General features: G+C 38.8%; 1 protein-coding gene across 2 annotated transcripts in view; it reads left to right on the top strand.

Annotated features, from left to right (window-relative positions):
* Nucleotides 1-25,845, top strand: part of SNTB2 (syntrophin beta 2) — a 115,647-nt gene that overhangs the window by 35,119 nt on the left and 54,683 nt on the right. For both annotated transcript variants that reach the window (XM_025426663.3, XM_025426665.3), the window contains exon 2: nt 20,397-20,610. In XM_025426663.3, the coding sequence (XP_025282448.1) occupies nt 20,397-20,610 (214 nt within the window). The remainder of the gene's footprint in view (nt 1-20,396; nt 20,611-25,845) is intronic.

Below are 25,845 nucleotides of genomic sequence, written 5' to 3'. Positions count from 1 at the left end.
GATGGCTGAGAAAGCACCATTTGTTTTCAGAATAGGTATGTTAATAAGTTAAATATCAGTCTCTATTTTTTTTAAGTCTTATGTCTGATGTAGAAAAGGTGAGTCACAACAAGGTGAAAGGACTGTGGCCTGAGTTTTAAAAATATGTTAATGGTAAAGTAGTAATAAAATACACCCTTCTGCCAGCCAGGTATGATTTTACACTATTTAAAAAACCAAACTGAAAGTTGAGGATGAACTCTGGAGAAGAGGACATGGATTTTTAGCCATGGTTTTGCCTCATTGACTGACTTGGAGGAAGTTTTCTTATTTTCTTTAAGTCTCATTTTTCTTAGGGTTTCTGTTTCATAGCTTTAAAAATGAACAGATTGGATTGAATTAACACTAAGGTGTCTTCTAGCCCTAAAATTTTGTAAGCCATCTATTTTTAGATTAGTATTTGTTCCCAGGACACTCTGGATGAGTGTGTGTGTGTGTGTGTGTGTGTGTGAGAGAGAGAGAGAGAGAGAGAGAGAGAAAGAGAAAGAGAGAGAGTCTGGGTGTGTGTAGGGGGCCAAACATAATACACTTTAAATTAATAGCTATGTCATTAATCTCTAAATATGGTGATTTATTTTGGCTATATTGAGCATACTTCTGTAATTCATGTACTTACTACACTGATGAATCTTTCTCCTTTCCTGAAATAATCTCTAGGAGAGAGAGGGAAGGATTTAGCATGCATAAAGATAAATATAATCTCAAGATAAGCACTCTTACTGATTATAGAAGCTAATAATAAACACAGATTGGCTGTCAATCGCAAGGGCAAACCCTCACATGTCCAAAGCCACTCTACAATATTACCTTAATGGAATTTTGGAATTAAATGTAGATACCTCTGGAATGATGGTATTTTTCAGTTTTGTCATTATTCTCACACCTCAAATTTACTCTGGCTTCTTAACAATGAAGTAAAAGTAGGTGGGGGGAATGGGAAGATGTTGGTCAAAGGCTACATACTTCCAATTATAGGATGAATAAATTTTGGGGTTCCATTATTCAGTATGACAACTATAGTTAACAATACTGTATTACATACTTGAAAGTTGCTAAGAGAGTAGACCTTAGATTTTCTCACCATACAAATATTCTAATTATGTGACGTAATGGATGTGTTAACTAACCCTATGTGGTATTCAGTTTCTAATCATTTGAGTCATTTTGTAGAATGTCCATCAATTTGGATTCCTGCTTTATCATGAATAGGCTGAGCTTATGTGTTGTTAGCAAGAATGCAGACAAGTAATATTTTCTTTTTGGTATATATGGGAGCATAGGGTATATGACATCAATATGTCTCAATAGTAGTATTATAAATCTTGACTACTGTCAGATTTCTCCACATAACATTATTGTTTTCCTTTTGTAATTAATACATATCTTGGGGTAGATTCATTGAGACTGAAAATATCCTGTTACTCTTTAAGACTTCAGCTTTACTCTTAAACTTTTCACTAATTCATCCGTGGGTCTTGCCTGCAACACTTATTACTGTAGTGGCCTAATGATGATTTTTGATTTCTTTCATTCCTTTGACACTTATTATTAATTGAAATTGTTCGATAAAGGCTGTCCCTACTACCCCATTTATTTATTCAACTTATTTATTTATTCAATTATTTATTTATATCAATATGGACTGAGGGGTATTTTTATTTTATAGATTATAATTCCATGCCACTATTATTTATTTTGAGGCTCAAATGTTCCAGCTTTTGTTTTCATTACCTTTTAATTACAACAATAAAAAATTATCAGTAAATACAGTTATTTGGGGGATCCCTGGGTGGCGCAGCGGTTTGGCGCCTGCCTTTGGCCCGGGGCGTGATCCTGGAGACGAGGGATCGAATCCCACGTCGGGCTCCCGGTGCATGGAGCCTGCTTCTCCCTCTGCCTGTGTCTCTGCCTCTCTCTCTCTCTCTCTCTCTCTGTGACTATCACGAATAAATAAATAAAATCTTTTAAAAAAAATACAGTTATTTGATGTGGATTGAGCAATGTATTGGACAATAGCTCAACATTCACCAGCTGATTTCTATGAAGTCTAACAATTCTCCATCTACAATGGACTCCTTGGCTATTTGTTACATAAGAATGAGGAGGAGGGAATCCCTGGGTGGCTCAGCGGTTTGGCACCTGCCTTTGGCCCAGGGCGCGATCCTGGGGTCCTGGGATCGAGTCTCGCGTCAGGCTCCTGGCATGGAGCCTGCTTCTCCCTCCTCCTGTGTCTCTGCCTCTCTTTCTCTCTCTATGTCTATCATAAATAAATAAATAAATAAATCTTTAAAAAAAACAATGAGGAGGAAAAGAACATGAACACATCTTTGTCTTTTCTCCTCTTCCTGAACTCAGTTAATTCTGCCAGTTTGTTCAGAAAATCCCTAATGACAACAAAAGCTTGGCAGTTACAGATAGCAGTTCTTTTTGTAGCAGTTCTTTTTGTACAATAAAAAAAAAAATTACAAAGTGTTTAAAGATATGGAAACTTGGATGGCATCCTTCTTCCCCAGTGGTAACTCTGCCTGGATGTGCAGGATGGAGTGCTTGCTGACCCCTCCAACACAGCTATTGTGCTTGGTTAATATTGTGTTTCCGTCTATAGTTATCACTTAGGTGCTGATCTAAACAAACCATCCGGTGTGTCCAGGACACATCCACTTAGCAACAAAAGTACGGATAAGGATTTCCTTGAGCTTAAACAGCTAGAATTTTTTTCTTTTTTTTGGTTTGGTCCAGTAGGAAAACCCTTCTTTATTAGTATTTTTATTAACATTTTTCAGTTATTTCATTTTATTTGCTTTTGTTACATCCAGTTGTTTTTTTTTGTTTTTTTTTTTTCATAATTTCCATTTTATTGGGATGCCTGCGTGGCTCAGCAGTTAAGTGTCTGCCTTCGGGTCAGATGGTGATCCTGAGGTCCCGGGATTGAGTCCCACATTGGGCTCCCTGCATGGACCTGCTTCTCCCTCTGCCTATGTCTCTGCCTCTCTCTCTGCATGTCTCTTACACATAAATAAATAAAATCTTTTTAAAAAATCACTTTATTAATTGGTCTTTGGAGGGGTACATGTTTTCTTTTTCTTCCTCAACTAAACAATGTGAGGAGAAAAATCTATAACAGATGTTTTAAATATCCTACATACTTTATACACAAGAGAAGTTCTTTTTTTTTTTAAGATGTATTTATTTATTCATGAGAGACACAGAGAGAGAGAGAGAGAGAGAGAGAGAGAGAGAGAGGCAGAGACATAGGCAGAGGGAGAGCAGGCTCCCCACAAGAAACCCCATGTGGGACTTGATCCTGGATTCTGGATCCAGGGATCATGCCCTGAGCCAAAAGCAGACAATCAACCGCTGAGCCACTCAGGTGTCCCAAGGGAAGTTCTTTGTTGATGAAAAGGGGGAAATGTGGTTTTTAAGAATAAAAAAAAAATTGTTTCCAATCATTAATGTTAGAAATAGATAAAAGCTAATTTAGTTTATTGAAGCAAGGATTTTCTTTGCTTATAAAGGAATGTTTTAAATCCATTATTGACCTCTCACAATAGGATTAAATTTTTATGTCACTGCAAGAGCTAATTGTGCACCCATAAGCCATGTGTTTAAGTTGATAAGAGTTTAAGGAGAATTTGGTTCTAATGGCAGATTATTAGTTCTAGTAGCAAATTTAGCTGAGGAGAACCTCAACAAAGATCATACATACAGAATGTATGTGATAACTTCCAGGGTCCTGGGATTGAGCCCCAAGTGGGGCTCCCTGCTTGGCAGAGGAGCTTGCTTACCCCGTCCCCCACAGCCCTCCCACTGCTCAGGCTCTCTGTCTCAAATAAATAAATAGATAGATAGATAGATAGATAGATAGATAGATAGATAGATAGTTAGATAGATAAATAAATAAATAAATAAATAAATATCTTTTGAAAAAGAAAAGTAGGGCAGCCCAGGTGGCTCAGCGGTTTAGCGCCACCTTCAGCCCGGGCTGTGATACTGGAGACCGGGGATCAAGTCCCATGTCCGGTTCCCTGCATGGAGCCTGCTTCTTCTTCTGCCTATGTCTCTGCTTCTCTCTCTCTCTCTTTGTCTCTCATGAATAAATAAATAAAATCTTTAAAAAATAGGAAATAAAAAAGGATAAGTACATGAATTTTGCCCCATGAATGTCCAAAGGAATGTGTTCAGGGCCTTTAAATAACTCTGGAGGAAATGCAACACGGTTCTGAAGAGTGACTAGAAGGAAAAGACAAAAGAACCATGGAATAGATAAACACTGTAAAAGGGATGTATTGTAATTACGGTTGACTTTTATGGTGTCTTGAGTTGAATACCTTCTGTGTACCTTGGTCAGGTGGAAAAGATGAGCAAAACAAACTGACATATGACAAGTGCCATAATAGCAATGTGATGTGTTATGGGAATATAAATGAGGAAGGCTATGTGCTGTCAAAATTGGTCTTTTTGTGAAAGGGGAGACAAAGAACAATTAACTTGCTGTTTTCTGGAGGTATCTTCATTACAATCTGCAGATATTCATTTTTTTAAAAGATTTTATTTATTCATTAGAGAGACAGAGAGAGAGCAGCAGAGACATAGGCAGAGGGAGAAGCAGGCTCCATGCAGGGAACCTGATGTGGGACTTGATCCTGGGACTCCGGAATCATGCCCTGGGCCAAAGACAGGTGCTCAACCACTGAGCCATCCAGGCTTCCCAGAATCTGCAGATATTCATTAAAGAATTAGCATTAAAGTTGCATAGTAATCCCACTTATAGATCATTTTTGTTCAATGCCTACTATTTTCCAGGCTCTCCAAACAGTTTACTTTTATTTTATTACTTAATCTTACTTAATCCCCTCAGTAAAATTGACGTTAGGGTTAATATTAGAATATTATGGATTAGAAATTGAAATTGAGGGCATCCTGGGTGGCTCAGCGGTTTAGCGCCGACTTTGGCCCAGGGCGTGATCCTGGAGTCCTGGGATCAAGTCCCACATCAGGCTCCCTGTATGGAGCCTGCTTCTCCCTCTGCCTGTGTCTCTGCCTCTCTCTCTCTCTCTGTGTCTCTCATGAATAAATAAATAAAATCTTAAAAAAAAAAAGAAATTGAAATTGAGAAGTGAAATTATTTGTCCAAATCACAAAGTTTGTAATTGGCAGAACTTAAATTCAAATGTGATCAGTTCAAACTCAAATCTTAGATTCTGTCCACTAAACTATACTCTCTCCTAAGTGTATTATATTAATTGTACACACAAACGTGCACACTAATATTCAGTATTTATAGTGCTCAAGCCCTGGCCTAGGTACCTCTCATACATTATCTCACTTAATACCTACAATGTCCTTTTAGGACATCATATTTTATGTTTAAAAGTGAGCAAACTGAGGCCCAGAGGTTAATTATGTGCTTTAACCTCACAAAAGGCAAATGTAATCTCAAGATTTGAACTGAGAGTATTTGACTTCAAAGTTTGTTGCTCTGCTTTTCTACTTTAATGATTTTATAAAAATGTTCCAAAGGGGATCAGTTGTAGGTTAATGCAATTGCATGATAAGGTGTGAACTATGGATCTAAGACAATTCCATACTGATACTCCCATTTTTTTCAACATTTATTGAATGTGACTTTACCCCCATTGTTGTCTTGTTTCTGCTATTGGATCTATTTCTGAAAATACTTTTCTAATCTGTTTTTTTTTTTTTAAGATTTTATTTATTTATTCACGATAGACAGAGAGAGAGAGAGAGAGAGAGAGGCAGACACAGGCAGAGGGAGAAACAGGCTCCACGCAGGGAGCCGGCTTGGGACTCGATCCTGGGTCTCCAGGATCCCGCCCTGGGCCAAAGGCAGTTGCCAAACCACTGCACCCCCTAGGGATCCCCTCTAATCTGTTTTTATTAACTGACAGCATGTGATTAGAAGTTAACTTTAGAGACTCCTGATGGCTCAGTGGTTGAGCATCTGCCTTTAGCTCAGGGTATGATCTGGAGTTTATATATATATATATATATATATATATATATATATATATATATAACTTTTTAAGTATAAAACAGAACTTGCTTCTGGCACTTAGGAACTCCGAATACCCTTAGTTTTAAACTGTATGAGTCATCTTGTATTTTTTAAAAATATGGTAGAGTTCATTTTCTCCCAAAAAAAATCCCCTCGTCTCCACTTTAATATTTCAGCAGGAGACTAAGGAGCAATATAAGTTATTGCTAACTAGCCTGTTTCTTCTTATGCAAATTGCCTTTCTCATTGCCTCTGTTTCAGTGGAAATGAAATGAAATAAAGTCCTATGTTTCTATTTTTTCTAATCCTGTAGGTGGTCAAGACTTTTCTACTGTTGACAGCAGTCCTATCTGCTTTGTATGTTTTGAAGCAAGCAAAAGGGTCTGAAACAGATTGGAATGTTGTTTCACAAAAAGTAATACTTTTTTTTTTTTTTTTAATCAGGGGAGGGAGAAGAACTAAAAGTAGAAATGACTTAAATCAAGAGATATTACATAGAAAGTAAACATAAATCTCAGTACCAAAAGGCAAAGAAGAATATGTAATTGAAAGTAATTTTTCAGATACAGTGTCTCCCAGGTTGGAATTAGTTATATAAAGGATTTTAAACATACATACTTACTGTATGGCACTTTCCACGAGGAAGTTTGCTGGTAGCTATCTTCCTTACAAAAACATTTAAAAATGCGAACCTAAGATATGTAAAACTTTTTTTTTTTTATAAAAAGTTGAAAAGCTTGCATATTCTTTTCCAATTTGAGGAAACATTCCAAAGAAAACCACTTTTTAAATTCACTTAAAAATATTTACTTTATAAATGACCCACAACTAGTTTTATCATAAGATTAGTAGTTAAAGAAGACTACCGAGGAGAAATTATACAGTAAACAGTCCAAAGACCCAAATTAATTCAACCTATTTTTTTGTTCTATGTTTATATATATAAAAGTGTGAAAGCTAATACTTTTGTATAAACATAATAGATATCCATGTTTGAATTTGATTGAGGCCTAAAAAATATATCTTCTTCTGCCAGCTTGCATAAATTTATTATAAAAGGCCATAATTTTAAAACCCTGAAATTTTAACTGCTGGACACAAATTTCAGAGTTACCTTATTTCTGGCTTATTTGGACTCATTCCATTGTAGCTCAGAGGTTCCAAGAGAAACTTGAGTTCTCCTTGTCATTCCAATAGTAATTTGAAATCCTTGAAAAAGATAGATCTACTTTTATTGAGTTGAAAAGGCCTTGGACTGAAATGGAGAAGGAAGGATGGATAATGAAATGAATTGAAAATCTCAGAACCAATAGAAACTACAGTTATTTTTTTCAACCAGAAAATATCAAAGTCACATCTTATAAGCACATGTACTGCTGCTGATGACATGCTTGGGTTCTTGGGAAATTTCTCCTCATGACTGGCAAGAACAAATGAGCTAACTTTACAGGTTTTTTTTTTTTTAAGATTTTTAAAATTTTTATTTATTCATGAGAAACACACACAGAGAGAGAGAGAGAGAGAGAGAGAGAGAGAGGCAGATACACAGGCAGAGGGAGAAGCAGGCTCCATGCAGGGAGCCGGATGTGGGACTCAACCCCAGGACTCCAGGACCACGCCCTGGGCCAAAGGCAGGTGCCATACTGCTGAGCCACCCAGGGATCCCTAACTTTACAGGGTTATATGATAAGGCAATAATGGGAAAATAAATATGACTTTGGAAATGATGGTACAGCAAATCTGAAGACTTATAACTCAAATTTGTATTAGATCTGAAGTTCAGATGATCATCAGGTAATTCCTCACTGATACAACCTCACAAATCACCTCCCCCATGTCTTCAGACAAAGAAAATCTAAAGAGACATGGATTTCCTGCTTTTAAAGAGAAGAAAATATTAACATCCTGCATTTGTTGAAGCAGGAGATCAAGATACGGTAGGCATATATACATACCATTTTTCACCTATTAAAATAGCAAAGACTGGGGCTGTTGGGTGGCTTAGTCAGTTGAGCGTCTGCATTCACCTCTGGTCATGATCCTGGAGTCCTGGAATCCAGCCCTGCATTGGGCTCCCTGCTCAGCTGGGAGCCTGCTTCTCCCTCTTCCTCTGCTCCTCCTCCCTACTCACATGCTCACTTTCTCTTTTATGAATAAATAAAATCTTAAAAATTTAGAATAGCCAAGATTATTTTCAGTAAAATTACTGCACTTTTACCAGTGTACTGATATAGATATGCTCAGACACTCCTGGTGGGAGTGTAAAATGGTACAAGGCTTTTGGAGAGCAATTTGCAGTATGAACCTTAAATACTCCTTTGACCCAGTAATTTCTCTCCTGAAAAATATGTTCACCATATAGCATTATGTAAAACAAGTGCCCAGTAATTAGGGAATGCCAAATAAATTATGGTAAATACACAGTGGAATGATCTACAGCTATTTATATATTATTTTCTTATAATAGCTATTTTTATTTATTTTTTTTAAGACTTTATTTATTCATAGAAAGAGAGAGAGAGAGAGAGGTGCAGACACAGGCAGAGAGAGAAGCAGGCACTATGCAGAGAGCCTGACATGGGACTCGATCCAGGGTCTCCAGGATCAGGCCCTGGGCTGCAGGAGATGCTAAACCGCTGCGCCACCGGGGCTGCCCTATAGCTATTTTTAAATGATGTTTATGAAGAGTTCGTATGAAATGGGAAAATATATTACTGTATTAAGGAATAAAAAGTCTGGAAGGAAATGTGGTAGAAATAGAAATTTTTATATTTATCTTCATTTTCTTTTCAATATTTTCCAGTTTGATTACCTGAGGGGAATGAGGCCAGCAGAAGGTAAAAGGGTGGTTTTAGAGAAGAGAATGGGGAATTACTGTTTAATGGGGACAGAGTTTCAGTTTGGGAAGATGAAAAAATTTTGGAGATGGATGGTGGTGGTGGTTGTACAACAGTGTAAAATGTACTTGATGCCACTGAACTGTACATGTTAAAAAACCAACTTTATGTTGGTAAACTTTATGTTATGTTTATTTTACTACATTTATTTTATTTTATTTTGTTTACATTTTTTTTTAAGGCCAATCCAACAATAAGGGTGATCCAGAACCGCGTCGGCAGTGGGAATTGAGACTAGATTAGAGAAAAATTTCAGAGTCGGAATGAGACAGTTTGGGACTTGATAGATGTAACGGTTAGGGAGAAGAGGAGCCTGCAAAAGTTAGAGAAGGGATTCCCAGAGCTTGATGGGGCATCAGAATGACCTGGGAAACCTTAACTGAAACAGATTTTTATTTATTTATTTTTTATTGAGTATAGTTGACATACAATGTTAACATTAGTTTAAGGTGTACAACAGTAATTTGACAAGTTTATACATTATACTATGGTCACCACAAGTGTAGCTATCATATGGCATCATACAGTGGTTTTACCATCTCACTGACTGTATATATTCTATGCTGTAACTTTTATTCCCATGACTTACTCATTATATAACTAGAAGCCTGCTTCTGCCACTCCCCTTCACCCATTTTGGGTATCACTCCATTCCGTTACCCTCTGGCAACCGTCAGTCTCTTCCCAGTATTTATAGATCTGATTCTGCTTTTTGTTTATTTATTCATTTGTTTTGTTGTTTTAGATTCTACATATAGGTAAAATCATATGGTATTTGTCTTTCTCTGTCTGACTTATTTCACTTAGCATAATACCCTCTAAGTCCATCTAGGTTGTTCCAAATAGCAAGATCTCATCCCCCTTTTTTTTTGTGGCTGAATAATGTTCCATTGTGCACATATACCACGTTTTCTTTATCAATTCATTTATCAATTGACATTTGGGTTGCTTCCGTTGGCTATTGTAAGTAATGTTGCACTAAACATGGAACTGCATATATCTTTTCAAATTAGTGTTTTTAGTGTTTTAGTTTTCTTTGGGTAAATGCTCAGTAGTAGAATTATTGAATCATATGGTATTTCTATTTTTAATTTTTTGAGGAACTTCCATATTATTTTCTACAGTAGCTGTACTAATTTACATTACCTCCAGTGGTGCATGAGGGTTCCTTTATCTCCAAGTCCTCACCAACACTTGTTATCTCTTGTCTTTTTGATTCTAGCCATCCTGATGGTGTAAGGTATTATCTCATTGTGGTTTTGATTTGCATTTTCCTGATGACTAGTAATGTTGAGCATCTTTTCATATGTCTGTTGGCCATATCAATTGAAAATATCTTCTCCCACTCAGTAGGTTGCCCTTTCATTTTGTTGATTGTTTCCTTTGTTGTGCAAACCCTTTTTATTTTGGTGTAATCCCAATAGTTTATTTTTGCTTTTGTTTCCCTTGCCTTAGGAGACATAGCTAGAAAAATGGTGCGACTGCTTATGTTCTCTTCTAGGAGTTTTATAGTTTCAGGTCTCACACTTAGGTCTTTAATCCAAAATAAAATACATTTATGAAAAACAAAACAAAATAAAATACAGATTATTAGACTTTACAATAAACTTTCTATACTACTGGTTTGGATACCATTTGGCTAGAAGGATGCTGATGCTAAAGCTAACAATGAAAACACAGGAGAGGATTAAGGATAATGAAGATTAGTTCATGGTTGGATAGGTGATTTTGAAGGGTTGGGACAGCACCTAAGTGAAAAGAATTTGAGACCAACAACAGATACTGGTTCTGGAGATCTATGTTAAATTTAGGAATCTAGTGTAAGTTGTTAGGGATAAGAGGATAAAGTGAGAAGAAAGTACTAAAATTGGAGTCTTGGGGAGCAGCTACATTGCAGGTCTAGGAGGAAAAACAAGACTAGAAAATTCAGGGACAGAAAGGAGGAATAAAAAACAGTTGATGGAGTACATTGTTAGATGTTGGAATGGGCAAGAATAAGGACTGAGTAATTTGGACTGGGTGAGTAAGAAAACATTAGTGACTCCTTAGAATGCGGCTTTATTCAGAAGTTAAGGAGCAAAAGGAGAAAATAGAAACAGCAAGCATAAACTTTTTTTTTCCCCCAAAAAAAATGTGGTAAAGAGAGGAAGGAACCAAGTTGGGTTCTTGAAAAGCATGGCTTTTTCAGTTTGGGTAAACTTGGTACTGTTTTCAGCCAGTATTTCTTTTTTTTTTTTTAAGATTTTTTATTTATTTATTCATATAGAGACAGACAGAGAGAGAGAGAGAGAGGCAGAGACACAGGCAGAGGGAGAAGCAAGCTCCATGCAGAGAGCCTGACATGGGACTCAATCCTGGGTCTCCAGGATCACACCCTGGGCTGCAGGCGGGGCTAAACCGCTGCGCCAGAGGGGCTGCCCTCAGCCAGTATTTCTATGCAGTACTTATGTCTTGGGGAGTCTCCTTGTCTCTTTTGCTGCTCATTCTCTTCTTCCTAACCCTTGAATAGTGCAATGTCCTTTTCCTCATTTATATTCACTCCCTTGGTGATCATACTGGAAGTCTCCATTTGCCCCCTCTAGGTGCACTCCTCCTTTTGTACCTGCTTTCTTTCTCGGAGGCTGACCTGCACAAACTACATCAACAAGCTTCTTTACCCTTTGGCTTTTGTTGAGTTTGGCTAATGTAGAATCCCAATAGGACACTGGAGGGAAAGTAGGAGGAAAGTGAAATTGGAGCATTTATCCCCTGGCTCCCAAACTGGCTGAATTGACGGAAGGTCACTGCTCCACTTGAGTCAGCCCCCTATAAGACTGCCCTGGGTCTGGTAACCACTTCCTCTCCTGGTCCCTTCAGGCCTAGGTGTGTAAACAGGATAGATATCACACTCTGTTTTCCCTGACATCTTGCCCACACCTTTATAAATTGTCTCTTTATTAATCCTGTGCCATTCATTTGCTCCTGGGACCTTGACTGATACAGTGATCTTTTCTAGTCTCGTGGCTTTAAATGTCAGCCACATGCCAATTGCTCCCAAATTTACAGCTCCAGTTTCAACCTGTTTCCAGACTGCAGATTCACGTATCTGGCTGCCAGCTCAATTTGGTTGTTTAATATAGGTCTCAAATGACTGATCTTTCTTTCTTTCTTCCTTTTTTTTTTTTTTTTTTAAAGATTTTATTTATTTATTCATGAGAGAGACACAGAGAGGCACAGAGACACAGGCAGAGGGAGAAGCAGGCTCCATGCAGGGAGCCTGATGTAGGATTCGATCCTGGGACTCTGGGATCATGCCCTGAGCTGAAAGCAGATGCTTAACCGCTGAGTCTTCCTAAACTTGTTGATGTCAGTTGCTGAGGGCCAAAATCTCAAAATCATCCTCAATTTCTCCCTTTTTTCATCCCCCCGCCCTGCCCCGCCCCCATCCTATCTGTCAGAATATCTGAGTAGGTCTGTCTCTAGTAGAGAATCTCACCACTTCTCACCACACCACCTTTGCTCCTGCCACCCTGGTCTCACCACCATAATCTTTGGCTTCTGATAATTGGTCTTCCTACTTTTACCTTTGCTCTCTTTCACTCTATTTTTGGTATAGTAGTGAGAATGATTAAAATACAAGTTAGATCATGTTGCTCCTCTGCTTAAAACTTCTCTGTCTTACCACTTCAAGATAAAAGCCAAAAGTCCTTACCTTGACCTAAAAGTCCCTACCTACATGATCTGCCCCCGACCCCCATTGTCTCTGTGACCCCATTTTCTACTCTTTCCTTTTTGATTACCCTGTGCTAGGCACATTGGCTTTCCTGACTGCTTTAATACTCTTCTCCTTGTCTGGAATGCTACTCCCAGATGTCCTTATGACTGACTCCCCCACCTCCTAATATAAGTCTTTGTTCAAAAGTCTTAATGAGGCTTACCCTAACTTCCTTATATAAAATTGCAAATTGACCTCCCCCTTGTGGCACTCCTGATCTGCCTTCTTTTACTGTTTTTTTTCATAACACTTAACATTGTATAACCTATTATATAATTTACTTACTTTTTCTTATCTTTTAATTATCATGCAGTAACATTGCCACCCCCTGCCCCCGCTCTGATGGTGTACAGTTCTATGTGTTTTAACACATGTATAAATTATTGTGACCATCACCACAATCCTTATACAGGACAGTTCCATGCTCCGAAGAATTAATCACATCTTCCCTATTCCCAACCCTGGCAACCACTGATCTGCTCTTAATCATATATTTTTGTCTTTTCAATAATGGGATCATGTGAGTATGTAACCTTTCACCACTGGCTTCTTTTACTCAGTATGATGCCTTTGAGATTCCTCGAAGTTGCTAAGTGTTATCAGTAGTTGATTACTTTTATCACCAAGTAGTCTATTCTGTGGCTGTACTGCAATTTATTTAGTCACCCATTGAAGGAAATTTGGGTTGTTTCCACTTACAAATAAAGCTGCTAAGAACATTTGCGTACAAGCTTTTTTTTTTTTAAAGACTTTATTTATTTATTTGACAGAAAGAGAGTGGTAGCAGAGGGAGAGGGAGAAGCAGACTCCCCACTGAGCAGGGATCTCCCTACGCAGGGCTCCATCCCAGGACTGGGGACCATGACCTAAGCCGCAGGCAGTAGCTTAACTGACTTAGCCACCCAGGCACTGGTTCATGGACTTATTATTCTAAGTTCCTAAAGCAGTTCCTGGCACATACCAGGAACTCCGTAGATTAGTGAATTGCAGTATCATTTTTAATGGAAAAATATAGGGGTGCCTGGGTGGCAGAGTTGATTGGGTGCCCTATTTGGTTTCCACTGGGGTTGTAATCTCCAGCTGGAGCCCAGCCTCAGGTTCCACGCTCCACGAGGAGTTTGCTTAAGACTCTTCCTCTGCTTCTCCCCCCTGCACATACTCTCTTTCTCTCAAATAAATAATTAAATCTTAAAAATAAGATAAAATGGAAAGGTATAGTAAAACCATAATCACTCTGAATACATTCAGGGTGTACATTGCCAATCCCTAGACTGAGCAGTCTACTCAAACCCCAAATGACAGGATACTTGAGCTGAAAGACACCTGCAAGTTGAGAATGTAAAAGACTTTTTACTGAAAGTAAAGTATTCCTTTTTAATGTTTCTGGTGGCCATCTATCAAATTCCTGATTTGGAGGAGGAGCTTAGGATGAGGTTGTGGAGAAACTTTAGGAGAATACTTTAACAGTGATGTCACCATAACTCATTTGTGAGTGAAAAGACAAGCCAGCTCTTCCACCCTCAGGATAACCCAGAGACAAATTTGTTTGCAAAACCTGGGGAAGATAATGGCACATTGTCAGATCCACTAGTTTCTTTCTTTTCTTTTTTTTTTTTAAAGATTTATTTATTTATTTATTTATTCAGAGAGAGCGAAAGAGAGGCAGAGACACAGGCAGAGAGAGAAGCAGGCTCCATGCAGGGAGCCCGACGCGGGACTCGATCCCGGGTCTCCATGATCACACCCCAGGCTGCAGGCGGCGCTAAACCGCTGCGCCACCGGGGCTGCCCTGATCCGTTAGTTTCACTTAAACTCACAGTAAAGGTCACCAGATTAGGTAAGAAAAATATAAGTGTTAGAGATAAAGAGGAAAACTGCGATGCCTGGGTGGCTCAGCAGTTGAGGGTTGAGTGTCTGCCTTTGGCTCAGGGTGTGATCCTGGGTTGGGGGATCGAGTCCCGCATCAGGTTCCCTGCAAGGAGCCTGCTTCTTCCTCTGCCTAGGTCTCTGTGTGTCTCTCATTAATAAATAAGTGAAATCTTTTTAAAAGGGGGAGGAGAGATAAAGAGGAAAATACTTATTATATGAAAGGTTGATGTTTGGAAGGGAAGGGGATTGATTTATTGGAATACTTGTGTTGACAACTATAAGTTGTGTCTGCACTATGAAGTATCTTTTCATAGCCACATAGGATGACATTCAGGTCAAAATCAGATGCTGCCTAATGCCCCAAACCAGGATCACAGAGTACCTCATTAAAATACATGGACCCCCTGTAAATCTGTTCATTAGAGTTGGAATTCAGTAAGAATCAATTGGATATTGGATCCCATCCAGTGCATTATAGTTTTTGAAGGCTCAATAAGATTTCATTTTAAGGTGTTCCATGTTTAAAGTTTGAGCAAAGTTTCAGAATAAATTTTGTTTCTTAAGAGTTTTTTTGTGGGAGGATCCCTGGGTGGCTCAGCGGTTTGGTGTCTGCCGTTGGCCCAGGGCACGATCCTGGAGTGCCGGGATCGAGTCCCGCCTCGGGCTCCTGGCATGGAGCCTGCTTCTCCCTCCTCCTGTGTCTCTGCCTCTCTCTCTCTCTCTGCCTGTGTCTATCATAAATAAATAAATAAATAAATAAATAAATAAATAATCTTTTTTAAAAAAGGGTTTTTTTTTGGTATAAGTTATATGGACTCATAAGAATTTCAAATATACAAAACTATATAAAGAAAAGAAGACAGGGATCCCTGGGTGGCGCAGCGGTTTGGCGCCTGCCTTTGGCCCGGGGCGCGATCCTGGAGACCTGGGATCGAATCCCACATCGGGCTCCCAGCATGGAGCCTGCTTCTCCCTCTGCCTGTGTCTCTGCCTCTCTCTCTCTCTCTCTGTGTGACTATCATAAATAAATAAATAAAATCTTTAAAAAAAAAAAAAAGAAGACAATCCTACACCTATACATAAGCACTATTGACTATTGATATTTTGATGAAAACCCTTCCAGACCTCCTTCCAGGTGTGTGTATAGTATATGTATATGTTTTCGTCACTCTGATGAAAGGGTTATAGTGATGCTCTTAGGGTGAGGGGAAGCCTCTTTCATTTTCAGTAAGAGTGATCATGATCAGTACATAGGGGAAAGGAAATTGACTTCAGCATCTAAAACATTGCAAACATCAGCGTTTAAACATTTTGAGGATGATTTACACAACTATCAGGAAAAATTAAGTAATTATGAAGTATATTATGAGTACTAAGTCAACCTGAATGCCATATAGGGGTATAGAGTCTTTACCTTTCCTGCCAGGGATCCAGGTGAGAGTACTATGGTAACCGGAGAGGTCTAATTATAGGACTTAAACAGAACACTGTTAACTTTCCACCTCTCCCATATCTCAGGTAAATTAGAAACAGATGTATATTCAGTTCTTCAGCTATTATGGATGGCTAGTTAGATTGGGATATGAGCCAGTTGTCATCAACTTGAGTGAAACCACTGCTCTTTCATGAGGCCATGAAATAGGCTGTGTACATATGTCTGTTTTATTTAAATATATGTGCAGTTATCAGTTTAGTGATGCTACTATGTGACTGAATGAACTTCTAAGTAGACCATGAGGGGTCCTTTTTTGCCACTATAATATGCAAGAGTAATCTTTTAGAATGCCTTTAATTTCCTCTGGTTGGTAGCCCAATAGTTGGTATACTGCCTTAAATGTTCAAAAAGCAAGTCTCTGCCATTGGCTGTGACTAGAAACTTAGGAATTTCTGCTAAAGTTCTTGTGATCTAATCCTCTCTTGAAAGCACAAAACTAAAGCATGTAATTGAAATGCCTGAGTCAGCCGCTCAAGGGATATATAGGCTGCACCCTTGCTTATTTTTCTAGGATGAAAAAAATCTCCTTGGTGACTTGAGGCAGCTAGCTTTTACCTTTTTTTTTTTTAAGATTTTATTTATTTATTCATGAAAGACACAGAGAGAGAGAGGCAGAGACATAAACAGAGGAGAAGCAGGCTTTCTGCAAGGAGCCCAACGTGGAACTTGATCCAAGACCCTGGGATCATGCCCTAAGCCAAAGGCAGATGCTCAACCACCGAGCCACCCAGGCATCCCTAGCTTTTCCCTTCTCAACCTAGAAATGCATGTATCACAACTGTGCATAGGAAGCAAACACACATACACAAACACATAAACTATATCTAAAAGTTGGCATTAGCATTATTATATTTTCTAGGATTATGCTTAATTTCAACAGATCTTGTTTTATAACTTATAAGGAAATAATTTCACCTTTCTACTGATTGCTGTTAAAAATTTTTAACGTTTGGGACACCTGGGTGGCTCAGTGGTTGAGCATCAGCCTTTGGCTCAGGTTGTGATCCTGGAGTTCTGGGATCGAGTCTTGCATCAGGCTCCCTGCAGGCAGCCAGCTTCTCCCTCTGCCTGTTTCTGCCTCTCTCTGTGTGTCTCATGAAAAACTAAATTAAAAAAAAAAAATTTAAAAAAAATTCTAACTATTTAATTTAGGGAAGGAAAAAAAAAAGGCACATGGGACTCCTGACTGGGTCATTCGGAAGAGCATGTGACTCTTGATTTCAGGGTCATGAGTTCGAGCCCCACATCGGGTATAGAGATTACTTAAGTAATTAAATAAAAAGAAAAGAAAGGCATGTACTATTTATTGAATTTTTAAAAAATTTATATTTATTTATGATAGTCACACATACAGAGAGAGAGTCAGAGACATAGGCAGAGGGAAAAGCAGGCTCCATGCACCGGGAGCCCGACGTGGGATTTGATCCCGGGTCTCCAGGATCACGCCCTGGGCCAAAGGCAGGCGCCAAACCGCTGCGCCACCCAGGGATCCCTTGAATTTTTAGTATATGCCTGAAGCTTTTACTTGTTTAGTGTTACTAAACACTAGTAGGTTATAAAGATGAAAACCTCTTAACAGTCAAGTAACTGAGTAGAAAATACAATTGGTATTTGAACCAAATCTTTCTGAGTCCAAAGGACTATATGTCACCACATCATGCTGTAGAATGAGCTACAGAATGCTGGGCTTATATTATCAATATTAAGGGATCCCTGGGTGGCGCAGCGGTTTGGCGCCTGCCTTTGGCCCAGGGCGCGATCCTGGAGACCCGGGATCGAATCCCACGTCGGGCTCCCTGGTGCATGGAGCCTGCTTCTCCCTCTACCTGTGTCTCTGCCTCTCTCTCTCTCTCTCTGTGACTATCATAAATAAATAAAAAAATTTTAAAAAAAATCTTTAAAAAAAAATATTATCAATATTAAGTAAAAACAAGATGCAAAACAGTAAGCACTATATACTACCATTATGTGAAGTGTATGTCTATATATATATGCATATATATGTACATGTGTATGTTTATTTTTACATATGTTTAGCATATCTAGGATATATCTGAAAGACCATATAATGGTTGTCTCCAGGGATGAGTTTTGGGCTGCTAGAAATCTAGATGTTTTATTATAAAATCTTTTATAAAAAAAAGTAAATAAAAATATTTTTTTTTGGTAAGATTTTATTTATTTATTCATGAGAGACACAGAGAGAGACAGAGACATAGGCAGAGGCAGAAACAGGCTCCCTGCGAGGAGTGTGATGTGGGACTCGATCCCAGGACCCTGGGATCATGCCCTGAGCAAAGGTAGAGGCTCAACCACTGAGCCACCCAGGCATCCTGTAAATAAAAATCTTAAGATCTTTTCTATTTTTTGAATTTTGTCTTATATGCATGTATTAGTTATTCAAAAAAGAAACAGTATTTTAAAGACTTAACTGTGTTTTTAGAAACATCTGATAATTTTTTAGATTTAGAAATCTATTTGTTAGTAAAGTTTCATTGGCTTGTAAAGCTTTTTTTAAAGAAAGTTTTATTTATTTAAGAGAGAGAGAGAGCACATGCATAGGGGGAGGGACAGAAACAAAGGGAGAGAATCTCCAGCAAACAACCCCCTGAATGTGGAGCCTGATGTGGGGCTCCATCCCATGACCCTGAGATTTATTACCTGAGCTGAAATCAAGAGTCATCCATTTAACTGATTGAGCCAGCCAGGCACCCCGGCTTGTAAAGCTTCCAGTGCTGTGGAATGTTAATACTGACTATTATGATATTGATAAACCTTGACAATGATCATATCTTTCTAGTTTTTAATTCCCATGATACTACTGTAATGACCTACCCCATTAGAATTTGAGAGGGGAGTAGAATACTGATCTAATATAACATGATAGCAGGGTTAATGATGACTATGTCTGCATTCAACCATTTACATTTTTAATGACATTTAAAATTTTAATAATCCTCAGTTTGTCTGGTTTTTGAAACGAGAACACCATGCCTCAAATGACAGCAGTTGCTAGTCATGACCAGGGTCAAAGAAGTATTTAATGAGTCTTAAAATTGAACTTAAAGAAGTTTGCCATCTAGTAAAAGCTATGTTTTAATTTGGGGCTACCATTAATCAAAATACCTTACCTTGAATACACTTTATTTTTGTATTCGTTTTCAAATCTATAATGATGTGTTAATATAGCTGTCTCCCTTAATAGATTGGCCATTCTTTGAGGGTGGGATCCATGCTTAATTTGTTTTTAGTGGATAGACTAATTACTGGCAGTTGATAGGTAGCTAAAAATACTGATTGAGTTGAATTGAATTGAACTGAACTAGAAATATTTAGCTTAGGGAAAGAGAGAAATAATCAGTTTTTAGATAATTAAGTTGTTCTCACGTGAGAGATGTAAGTTTTTTTCTGTATGGCTTCAGTAGACTGCAAACCAGTTTGTGGAAGTTTCAAGAATTTCTAAATGTTGAGTTGTCTAAAATTAAGTGACACTGTCTCAGGAGGTACTGAATCTGTCACCAGGAGATTTATTCATGGCTGGTCAACTATGGAAATAATCCAAGTATTTATTTATTTGTTTGTTTGTTGTTGTTTTGGCAACTTGGGAAATTTTAAAATACTTTTCTTTTTTAAAGATTTTTATTTGTTTGAGAGAGACAGAGAGAACATGAGCAGGGGGAGAGAGATTGGGACAAGCAGACCGCCCACTGAACACGGAGCCCAGTGTAGGGTTCCATGTGGGGCTCAATCCCAGGACCCTGAGATTACAACCTGAGCCAAAGGCAGACACTTAACTAACTGAGCCACCCAGGCGTCTCCATTTGTTTCTTTAACTCATTTTCAAACATATATTGAGCACACACTGTACTATGTGTTGGATACTAAGACTGAATCCATCATAAGTCCTGCCCTCAAAGAACTCAGACCCAGCAGGTGGATGGAAGTATTAGCAAAGGATACAACCCAGGGTGCTGAGAGGTTGTGACAGAGGTGTGTTGGTAATACCCTGGGGAGAGTTGACAGGAAAGGTTGCTGAAGAGGTAACTCTGAAGTAGAGTTGACCAGGCAGAGAAAGAGGAATCCTAAGCAGAAGGAAAAATACATGCAAAAGCTCAGAAGTTAAACTTTTTAGAATATAGTAGTGGCATTTCGTTTGGATTATATAGCCTTTAAGATATTCTCCAATCCTAAAATGCTGTGTGCTGGCTCTTTAACTTAGTGTCTTTTTTTACTGACCAACAGATATTAAATGTATGTGTGTATTTCAGTTGTCATTGTTCATAGGAAGCAAAAACAGTAACCTTCTTCTTTGATTTTTGTTTGTAGTCAAGTTCATCCGAGAAGTAACACCATATATCAAGAAACCATCATTAGTATCAGATCTACCTTGGGAAGGTGCATCTCCGCAGTCACCAAGCTTTAGTGGCAGTGAGGACTCTGGTTCTCCAAAACACCAGAACAGCACCAAGGACAGGAAGGTCATCCCTCTCAAAATGTGCTTTGCTGCTAGAAACCTAAGCATGCCGGATCTGGAAAACAGGTGAGCTGTACCTAAAGGGAGAATATCGTACTCACAGCTTTACAAACTTAGGGACATGTTGCAATATTACTCATGCATATTATTAATAATATGACTGTTGACAACATTATGCAGAGGAAAACATCAGCCTAAGATGAGAGAATAATTTTGGGGGTTCCATATATATCTTTTTTTAAAAAAGATTTTATTTCTTTATTCATAAGAGAGATAGAGAAAGAGGCAGAGACATAGGCAGAAGGAGAAGCAGGCTCTCTGTGGGGAGCCCGATGCGGGACTCGATCCTGGGATCATGACCTGAGTCAAAGGCAGACGCTCAACCACTGAGCCACTGAGGTGACCCTGGAGTTCCATATTTAAATTACTTTACACATACATGTACATATACATATATGGAAAAATTTGGGACAAACACACAGGAAACTTCATGGTGGTTCCTCCAGGGAGTAAAATAAGATTAGAAGGGTAGGGCAGCCCAGGTGGCTCAGCGGTTTAGCTCCACCTTCAGCTCAGGGCGTGATCATGGAGACCCGGGATCGAGTCCCACATCTGGCTCCCTGCATGAAGCCTGCTTCTCCCTCTGCCTGTCTCTGCCTCTCTCTTTCTCTCCCTGTGTCACTCACTCACTCACTCATGAATGAATGAATCAATCAATCAATCAATCAAATAGATTAGAAGGGTAGAGGGACTTCTCTTAATTTCACACTTTTCTGGAGTATTAGTACTTTTCTCACTCTGAATTTAATTCATAATTTTAAAAACCTTGTTAAATTGTAAATATCTCCTCAGATGGAAACTCCTTATATTGTGGATAATGTAGAGTCTGAGATCTGATTATAGATATGGCTGCCTCAGCTAGCAATGTGACCCTGGCAACTTGACATCTCTTGACTTGAGTGTCCTTATTTGTAAATAGAGAGAGTTGATTTTGAATAATTTCTAGTGTCCCTTGCATAGTTCTATAACCATTCAGGTTCTGTGACTTTGTCTTCAGTGATTCTGTGAGGTGATACTGGTAAACCTAGTGTTCGGTTAGAGATTAGGGGGAAAAAAGAGACAGAGAAACTTATCCAAAGACCTAGTTAAGCACCAGACTTTATATAATGTACTTTCAGTTTTATGGTCTCTTCTGATCTGAATGTATAGCCAAATACCCAATCAGGATGGGATGGATACAAGAAGACAGCAGGAAGCTCAGTGACCTTGGGCATTTTTTTGAAGATTTTTTATTTATTTGAAAGATAGAGAATGCATGAACAGGGGAAGCCGGGAGCCTGATGAGGGACCCAATCCCAGGACCCCAGGGTCATGACCCAAGCTGAAGGCAGATGCTTAATGAGCCACCCAGGTGCCCCAACATTGGGGATTTTAGACCATGGGGACATTAAAAGTCCTGCTCTGTAATATATATTGTGTGTGGCATACTGGAAAGAGTTGAGCTCTGCAATCAGATAAACCTTCTTGTGGAAATCAGACAATCATGATTAGGGTGACCTGCTGAAAGGAAGGCTCTGAGCAAATCCTTTCACCTCCATAAACCACCATATCCTCATTTGTTTTTTTTTTAAAAAAAGAATAATAATACTTAACTCAGTGTGCAGATTAAATGAGACAATAATAGGAACCCTTTGCACAGAGCCAGGTTCATTGTAGGTTCTTAAGAAAGAGTGACTTGCAATTAGTTAAGCATCTCCCTTCGGCTTGGGTCATGATCCTGGGGCCTGGGTTGAGCTCCAGGTTGGGCTCCCCACTCAGCGGGGAGCCTGCTTTTCCCTCTCTCGTTGCCCCTGCCCCTTGTTTGTGCTTTCTCTCTTGCTTGCTCTCTTTCAAATAAATAAATTTTTTTAAAAAGTTTTTTTTTTTAAGATTTTTATTTTATTTATTCATGAGAGACACAGAGAGAGTGAGAGAGACAGAGATACAGGCAGAGGGAGAAGCAGGCTCCATGCAGGAAGTCTGATGCGGGACTCGATCCCAGGACTCCAGGATCACGCCCTGGGCCAAAGGCAGGTGCTAAACTGCTGAGCCACCCAGGGATCCCCCCCAAAAAAATATTTTTTAAAGCGTAGCTTGAAGAAGTCTTAACTGCCAATTATGTTTACACATTTTGAAAATTATGTTCTGATATATTTGTATTGATCTTGTTTTCTTTCTTTTACAAGTTCAAGACATTATGGAAATTGTTTCAAGTTACATATAGATTTATTCATGAAAGATTGTGTGCATGTTAAATTATATCTAAATACAACACAGCTTGGTCTTTAAAGAATTGCTTTTTTTTCATTAAGTAAGAATTTAATTTGCAAAGTAATCACTTCTAACTTTTAGATCAAAATTATTTTTTTTCTTCAAATGAAATGCATTTTTGGAGAGCTTTTGGTTAATTATGAACTTAAAAAAATTAGGAAAAAAAAATAAGGACCACAAAGAAGGAACTAGAATAGAGAAACAATGTGATAAAGAACAAACAGCAACTAAATTTGTCAACTGGTTGTCAGGCTGAGGAATTTTTTCAGGCTAAGTCTCTTCATTATAAATCATTTCTGAGAATGAGAATAGGTATCTCTTGTCGTAGTCTGTTGTGACTGCTGTAACAAAATATCATAGACTGGGTGGCTTATAAACAACAGAAATTGATTTTTCACAGTCCAAGAATAGGAAGGATAGAAGTCCAAGATGAGGTGCCAGCAGAATCCGTGTCTGGTGAGGGCCGGCTTCCTGATTCATAGATGGCTATCTTCTTGCTGTGTCCTCACATAGCGGAAGAGTCTAGAGAGCTCTCTGGGGTCTCTCTCTCTCTCTCTCTCTTTTTTTAAAGATTGATTGATTGATTGATTGATTGATTTATTCACGAGAGACACAGACTGAGAGAGAGGCAGAGACACAGGTAGAGGGAGAAGCAGGCTCTTCGGAGGGAGCCCGATGTGGAACTCGATTCCGGATTCCGGGATCACGACCTGAGCCAAAGGCAGGTGCCCAACTGCTGAGCCACCCAGGCGTCCCTGGGGTCTCTTTTATAAGAGCGCTTATTTCTGCCCTCATGACCTAATCACCTCCCAAAGGCTCCATGTCCTAATATCACATCGAGGGTTAGGATTTTAACATATGGATTCAATGGGGCAGGACACAGTCTGTAGCACCTGTAGCGCTGCTGATATGGTGAGGTATTAGAGAAAAAGGCAAAGTGTTACAAAGTTTTTGCAGAACTCTGAGGTTGTGGGAGGAGGAAGGTTATGTGACTTGGCTGTATTATTGAAGATTGTGCTACTTTATCTTCTACTTAGACATCTTTTAGAGCTCAGTACCTTTGGCCTTTATTAAAGGCCAGGATCACGGGGTTGCACTCTCTGTAGGATACATACTAAATGCTAAAGACATTTGGTGCATGATCAGGTTTGAAATAGATCTTCAGAACCAATCGGAGACAGAAGTTTGGGTTACGAGATTTGTATCACATCTTGCTCTTCGATAAGAGAGGGTCAGGGACGTGTGAGTGGCTCAGCGGTTGAGCGTCTGCCTTCAGCCCAGGGCGTGATCCTGGAATCCCGGGATCAGTCGCGCATTCGGCTCCCTGCATGGAGCCTGCTTCTCCCTCTGCCTGTGTCTCTGCCTCTTTCCCTGTGTCTCTTGTGAATAAATAAATAAAATCTTTAAATAAAATCTTTAAATAAATAAATAAAATCTTTAGAAAAAAAATAAGAGAGGGTCAGTTTCCTGGACCATGGTATACTAAATGAGGAAAGGTCTTAGAAGATTCAGGCTATTGTAGATTCTCAATCTTAATGCTACAAAGTAATTTGTTTCTCATTTTACTTGAAATGCTAAGATTTATAGATAATTTGCTTTTTGTAAAATATAAATTGTAAGAGAATCAAAGTTATTTCTTTATCACTCCTCCTTGCATTCCAGTGTGCTTTCTGGAGAAAAAGAAAAGCAGTAGAATTAGTGCCTGGCAAAATTATGCAGAACTTCAGTTATGTCCATAGGAGTGGGAACATCTATATGTCTTAGGAGAAAAAAATGTTCAGAACCCATTAGCTAGTCAGATAGAAGTTAGATGATGAGCTTTGAAACTTTGGCCAAGCTATTTCTTTTCTGTAAGCCTTGGTTTCCTCCTGTACAAAATGAAAGCTTATATGCAGATTAAATAAGAGGATGATTGCAAAATTGGCATAGTAAGCTTTCACTATACTATGATTTCATGTGCCATTTGTGTCCTATGACCTTAAATAAATCCCTTAATTTCTCTGTCCTATTTTCTCTGTTTGTAAAATGGACATAATAATGTTTGCTCAACTAGAGTCTTTTAGAACTACTTCAAGGATAAATAAGATAATATCTAGAAAATCACTTGGAGCTCTTTGATCCTTAAATTTATCTCAGCTCTGTCTCAGGAAGATGTCATGACAAGTAACACAGCTGCAACATTTAAAGCCATGGAAAAAACCAATCCATTGCAGGAACAGTAAAAATAAGTTTTGTTAGGACATCTGTGAGCAAAACATTTATCAAGTTGCAGCTTTATATAACTGACCATATTTCTATTTGGAAATTTTAATCTTCAACATAGTCTCTTGTAAAACTCAGAGCAAGAAATAGGCCTAAATGTTCCCTAATGTGGAAAATACTTATTCTGTTCTTTAAGCCGTTGGTGGGCATGTGGTTTCCCAACATTCTTTACTTTTTTCCTAACGTTTTATTGTAAAAGATCTTCCACGTAAAGCAAGGTCAAAAGAATTCTATAGTCAACATTCATTTTCTCACCACCTAGAGTCAACCGTGAACATTTTACTATACCTGCTTTTTTTTTTTTTTAAGATTTTATTTATTTATTCATGAGAGACAGAGAGAGAGAGAGGCAGAGACACAGGCAGAGGGAGAAGCAGGCTCCATGCAGGGAGCCCGATGTGGAACTCGATCCCGGGTCTCCAAGATCAGGCCCTGGGCTGAAGGCTGCACTAAACCACTGAGCCACCCGGGCTGCCCCTATACCTGCCTTTTTTTTTTTTTTTTTAAGGTTTATTTATTTATTATGATAGGCATAGAGAGAGAGAGGCAGAGATACAGGAGGAGGGAGAAGCAGGCTCCATGCCGGGAGCCTGACGTGGGACTCGATCCCGGGACTCCAGGACCACGCCCTGGGCCAAAGGCAGGCGCCAAACCGCTGAACCACCCAGGGATCCCCTATACCTGCTTTTTTTAAAATTTATTTTAATTTTTATTTTTAAAAATATTTTA

The sequence above is a fragment of the Canis lupus genome, chromosome 5 (genome assembly GCF_003254725.2).
Source record: "Canis lupus dingo isolate Sandy chromosome 5, ASM325472v2, whole genome shotgun sequence".
Lineage (NCBI taxonomy): Eukaryota > Metazoa > Chordata > Mammalia > Carnivora > Canidae > Canis > Canis lupus.
Note: the sequence above shows the minus strand (reverse complement) of the source record. Positions and strands in the feature narration are given on the sequence as shown.